The sequence below is a fragment of the Ambystoma mexicanum genome, chromosome 2p (genome assembly GCF_040938575.1).
Source record: "Ambystoma mexicanum isolate Mex_15411 chromosome 2p, UKY_AmexF1_1, whole genome shotgun sequence".
Classification (NCBI taxonomy): domain Eukaryota; kingdom Metazoa; phylum Chordata; class Amphibia; order Caudata; family Ambystomatidae; genus Ambystoma; species Ambystoma mexicanum.
The window spans coordinates 913,777,687-913,783,686 of record NC_090923.1 but is presented as its reverse complement, the minus strand read 5'-3'; the positions used below and the strand labels follow the sequence as shown (position 1 = coordinate 913,783,686).

The 6,000-nt window shown below is 46.1% G+C and overlaps 1 protein-coding gene across 1 annotated transcript in view; it reads right to left on the bottom strand.

Annotated features, from left to right (window-relative positions):
• Nucleotides 1-4,428: 4,428 nt before the first annotated feature.
• CLPTM1 (CLPTM1 regulator of GABA type A receptor forward trafficking) overlaps nt 4,429-6,000 on the bottom strand; it is a 667,007-nt gene continuing 665,435 nt past the window's right edge. Inside the window, exon 14 of the mRNA XM_069644626.1 lies at nt 4,429-5,127. Coding sequence (XP_069500727.1) covers nt 4,946-5,127 — 182 coding nt within the window. The 3' untranslated portion in view covers nt 4,429-4,945. The remainder of the gene's footprint in view (nt 5,128-6,000) is intronic.

Here is a 6,000-nt window from a genome sequence, read left to right as displayed (position 1 = left end):
AGGCAGTATCTGAATATTACTGGTCCCCACCATGTGAGTTTCTTGAAGCATCAGCACCTGGGGGCTATGTCTGGTGATGTAATTACCAATTTTTTTTGACTTTCATATGATTATTTAGCCCCCGGACATTCCATGTTAACAGTTTAACCCTCAGACCATCGCTCGTGAATCATGAGTAAATATCCACCATCCTCTTGAACAGCAACTATATAATGTTTGTGAATTCTAGTCAGTGCCGGTCCATATGCAACCACATTTTTACATCTCAAAATCCCAGTTACCAACTTTGTGCCTCAATAGGGCCAGTCCAAGACTAACGTCTAATCCCAACTCCCCTGCCGTCCCCCGCCCTCATTGTCACCCCCAACCCGGCGATGCATCAAACCAAACTCGTGGAATATTCCAAGGGTAGCCATGTTGCTTCATGTGGCCGCCGACTGGGTCCCAGCCTCCACTTAAACACATTGGCTGGGCCGATTAGTATTACACATTTTTTCCCAGCTACGGCCTGTGCTAGAGCCTGTGTTGTACCTGCGTTTGCCTCATGAGTTTATCTTCCCCCTTCAGTCTGCCGGTCTGGGCCTGTTTTGTGCTGGTCTGCCCCCTCTAGGAGGGAGAGGTATGGAGGTTTTGATGTAGTGTGTAGCCTCAGCCGGAGATTAAAAAAAAAGTGTGCTCTGCCTGCGTGTTGGATCCGCATTTTGGCTGGGAAAATGAGGGCGTACGGGACTTGACGATCCCGCAGGAGCTTGACTGACTCGTAGGATCTCCTGCTTGCACCCCCGCAGAGAAATCAGGATAAATATGGATACGATTTTCTTCAAACTGGAGTGTTCCCGCCTCTCTTGCATTCCGCAGGATCGTGTCTCTGTCCCTGTAATTAAGGAGTCTTGCAATTATAGTGCGTGGCGGGGCGCCCGGTTTAGGAATCGGGGCCAGTGTACGATGTGCCCTTTCGATCAGAAAATGCTCAGAATGTTTCCCGCCCAAACATGGTTTTGAGTAATTCCTCCAGTTGTCTTTCCATCTGGCCTTTCCCAAAGGATTCCGACACCCCCACTACACGGATATTGTTCCTTCTTGATCTTGATTCGAGATCCTCGCACTTGTTTTGTAACTTAACTAAATTTTCTTTGATCAAGGCAATGTCTCGGGTATGATGAGCAATGGTGTCCTCATTAGTGCTTATCCTATTTTCAGCCTCTGTGACACGCACACTCTCCCTTTTCCAATCTAGCCTTAAGAGAGCCTATGGTAGAAACAATGTCATCCAGCTTTGTGTTGACGGAAAGGAATCCACTCTGCACTATTGCCGTTAGTTTATCCACTTGACTGCCAGGTTCCGGGTTCGAGGCCTCATCGGCGTCAGCATGCAGATCTGCCACAGTGGTTAGGTTTTGGTTGCCCGTGTATGCGTCCATCTGGCCTTTCTTCTTGCTCCCCGGGGTCTTAGAGCCCCTACCCATCTCAGATGGCTCTTCCGTTGCGGTGTCCGCTATGGCGGCCGTGGTAAGGGAGTATTCCGCTTGTCTCAGTTTTGTTCAACGTGTAACGGGCCTTGGAGCGGGACGCGGGAGTGTATTTCCGTCGTCCAGGGGACCACTCAGTTGGGCCGAGTGGATTGCGCCCTCCCACGTATTGTACTATCGGAATGCCAGCTTATGGCAGACTCTATGGGAGTCTCAGGACTGTAATCGGCCTATGCGTGCATCCGCTGGTCGCCGGGTGGGATATGATGAGGGGTGTGTGGTTCACTCCCAGGGTTTCCAGCAGGCCCCTAGTTCGTGCGCTGGGGTCTCCAAGTGGGAGCCAGCCTCAGCCCGGCAAGTTTGCTCCACCGGGGGCTGTATGGAGCCCAGATAATCCTCCGTTAGGGTTGTTTCGGGCAGCGGCGTTCCCCAAATCCCAGGGCCCCCACGGTTTCCGTCGTAACAACCTCACCTTGATCGGATGTTGTCTTCCAGTTCCCAGGGAACCGCAATGCAGGTCGGGGGGCCCGCCGAGTGAATTGGGAGGGCGATGGTTCGGGGGTCTATCTCCGGACCCAGAGTGCAGGATCCTTCAGGCTATACACCTCCCTGATCGTATGTCCGGTCCTCGGTTCGTCTCCCCAGATCCGCCAGGGAGCCCAGTGGTGCAGCTTCAGAGCGAAGAGCGGGAGCCGGTCGAGTACTTCGGGTCCTCCCATTTGGGGCATCTCGGGGCGCCGAAGCCGCGGCAATCGAGTGGGCCGCTCCGGTCCTCAATTCCGGGTCTCGTCCGCTGCGCAGGCCGGCCAGTGTTTGAGACGGCACACCTCCAGCCCCTTTAGTCGCTAGAGCCCAGGAATTCCAACGGATGTTCACGGGTATTCAGGCTAGTGATGCCTGTGTCCAAAGCTTACCAGGCAGGTCTGAGACAGATTTTTATGCAAAGGATCTTTCAGTGGAGCGGGAGCTCAACAATCAGGCGGCCATTTTTGTCGTGCGCAACAGCGCCCCCCTGAAGTGCTGTTTTCTTGATACGAAGCGAAAGCTATTGGAAAAAACGGAACTGAGGCCAACGGGCGTGGCTCGAACCATTTATACGACAGATGACGTCGACGGATACCGCGGCCTCGAGCAGAGCGCCCTCTGGCGGAGAGAATTTTTTTCCGAAGCAGCAAAGCTGGAGGTAAGGCTATATCTAAGTTGAGGAATACGTGGGAGGACACAATCCATTTGCAACGAACAACATCTTGATAAGGAGTGAAGACTAAGAAAGTTGCTGGCAAGCCTATCAGTGTCAGAAAGGTGGAACCACTGGGACCTTGGAGGATGCCAATTTGGGCTGGTTTTGGTCTTTCAAAAGAGTGATTATGCAAACGCCTCCATTCTGCGACACCCACGCTTGCAGATCCTTGTTTATAGTGTTTTGGCTTCCCTTGCCCCTCAGTCAGTCTTGTCCAGAACATTTCCTGGACAACCTGCACTATCAATACTGTGCTCTTTATGGGAACAGTACACACACAAGTTGTGTTCATTCTGTTTTGCCATTTTACCATAATACGTCGGGTACTTGTCAAACAGGGCAGCAATGGTGAAAGTGTTAGGTACCAGAAAAGAACAAGTAAAACAGTCATACATGTCACAAAAGACAGTAAACAGCATAAAACGTTTAACTCCTTAAAAAAGATCACATTTGGAGCATAAAAAAAATAAAATATACAAAGCATTGTTGAGGGATTCCTCTCCCCGAGATTGAAATAAAGCAGAATTGAAAAGGAGTGTGGGAGCCCCTCGACTGAGAATGAACATGGGTCAAATACTCTGTTCTATGGAATTTCGTCCGCTCACAATGGTCTACACCCACGTTTTAGCTCACTGCGCACTTCACAGAGCAGAAGTTTCTATTTGCATATCAGTCTTTATCCCACCCACAGAGGAGAATTCCATAGAACAGGGTATTTGTTATTACTTGACCATGTTTGTTCTCAGTATAGGGGGTCCCACACTCTTTCAATCCTGGAAAAAATAAAGAGGGCTAGGTTTCTTAACAATGCATTATAGGGTTTATTGAGAAATGGGTTCATAAAAGAGCTATGTACTGCATTGGTATATTATGTGCATTTCAATCATTTATTTTCTTTCCTTTTCATATTGGCAGGGACCCTCACATGCTTTTATGATTAGGTCTAAAAAAGTGAAGCAATACCAGTAATGATTGCTTTTTTTTAATGATCGCAATACTACTAAATAAAAGCCAGTTTTGAGGCTTCAAGGATCCCCCTCACACACAGATAGTCTCCAATTATGATTTATAATGAAGAGCCCATTTAAGAGAAAGGTTTACCTATAACAATGGCTCTCCATCCTAGAGTTTTCAAAGGAGTCACATTTCATCTATACTGGAAATGCTGGATAAGCCTCAGCATTATTAGAAGGGAAGCCTACAAAATGATGTTTAAGTCTTTGAGAAAAGAGCACAAAGTGAAAAATAGAATGGTCAATATCTGGCTCAAAATCATTGTAGTGGCACTTAACTAAGCCAACATCTGCAACGTTTGAGAAATCAGTTTCCCAAACTTGAAATAGTAGGGAATGAAACCTCTCACCAACATTGTTCAATTGTCAGCTGGAAACATATAAGGAGGATCTTATAGGTGTACTGGAAGGTCCCAATTGCATGCGCTCTAGATTACTGTATGTCGACTAGGTGGATTCAGTCAACATTCGCTGCTAGAAAAGGTAATTTTATTGTATGCACTTAGCCACTGGTAAAGTGGCTGGATGGGCTGGTTGGAGGGGCTAGAGAAAGACAGGATAAAATGGCAAGACCTACCTGGTAAACTGAAAGATACAGTCGACTCTGAGGATTAACATCGCTGTGAAACTGGGGTCAGAATAAGAAACAGCCACCGAATAGAACAAGGGGCGTCAATGGGAACAATCAAAGAGGGATACAGCAACATTTTTAAGTTAAACACCCACAGAAATTTATTCAATCCAGGATCGGCAGAGTAGACTCAAATGACAAACATGGATGAAGGGTAATGGCAGAATTTGCCCTCCTCGTGAAGAGCAAGTGGGTCAATACAAAATCTGCCAGCTATCTTTCAGAAGGCTAGAACACGTCTCCATCGCACGCTGGAATCTGGGCAATGGAATGAAGGTCACGATGATTTGATGAAGGAGGTGGGGATTGCTCCTTGACTCAAAACACGTGGGAATGAGGGCGTCCTCGCCCATTCTGTCACCTGCTCCCTCTCCAACAGACATAGCACTTCACGAACGTCACCAGTAAAAAAAAAAAACATAATAATATTAATCATCATCACTGGAATATAAAATAAAAAGCTAACGTCCCCAGGGGGATCTCAGCAGCTTCCTGACACATTTTCGATCTGGTCGGTTTATCCAACGGTGAAAGTTTGTTTTGCTTTTTTTCCTTTGTCTTTTTTTATTTTTATAATAAAAGTTAAAGGAAGTTAGTCCTTCTTCTTCTCCTCTGCAGGTTTATCAGTCAGGGCCAGGGGAGGTGTGCCTTCCACAGCTGTAGGAGGTGCTCCCTGTGCGGTGGGAACCTCACCACTTGTGCCAAACTCATTCATTCGCGTCGGGTCCACTCGATAAATCCAACGCTGGTACAAGTAAATGAAGAAGACGACATCTGGAAGATGACAAGACAGATGAAAATTAATAGGATTGCTTAGGAATGCACTGGGGTAACTCAAACAAAATATGCTGCTGTGATTAAAATAGGACTTCAAACCTAAAGTTACCTAGCACTCCAGCTGACATTTTACATATCAATTTTCTAAATCAGTGAAGGTATCCCTCTGGAAATTGCAGACTTAAACCTTACACAGGAAAGATATCCTTTAGAATGCACAGATTTTGCAGGTTGAGGTCTTATAAGTTGAGTGGTCTTGTATAGCGCCCGTCTGCCACGAATAGTTGCCGCACTGTACTTAATTGTAATGGGCTCTTCCCCCATGTTGGAGATATAACAGTCACCAGATAACCACTAGACAACTCAAGTTGCACAGATTTGAAGGTTGAATGTTCATTTGCAATAATAGCTACCAAAAATTTAAAAAGCATCTTATTTTCTGGGAAATAGAATGTGTAGCCCACACATATTCATTTACATAAAGTCAAAAACGGCCAGAGATTTGTACTGCCTACTTTCACTCAAAATCCAAACGTTGATACCTTTGAAAAGACTAACTAAACATTATGTCGAGATGGTAAAAAGCATTCGTTTTCAAAGTTTCATATGATCCATGATATATTTTATTTATAGCATGCCCATACACAAGTGTTTCAAGTGTCTCATGGACTTCAGATGGTCACATATTGATATGAGCAGAAAAAGACAGTGTTGGAAATATTTACAAGGGGAAAAAAAAAAGAATCTTTCACTTTAAACTCCAATAGTTATAGGCAGAGTTGCCTGGGATTCTGTCAGACAGCCACCTCATCTGCAAACCAACTGGGATCAAGACAGACACATAAGGGACTTGTTGTCAAACAATTGGCA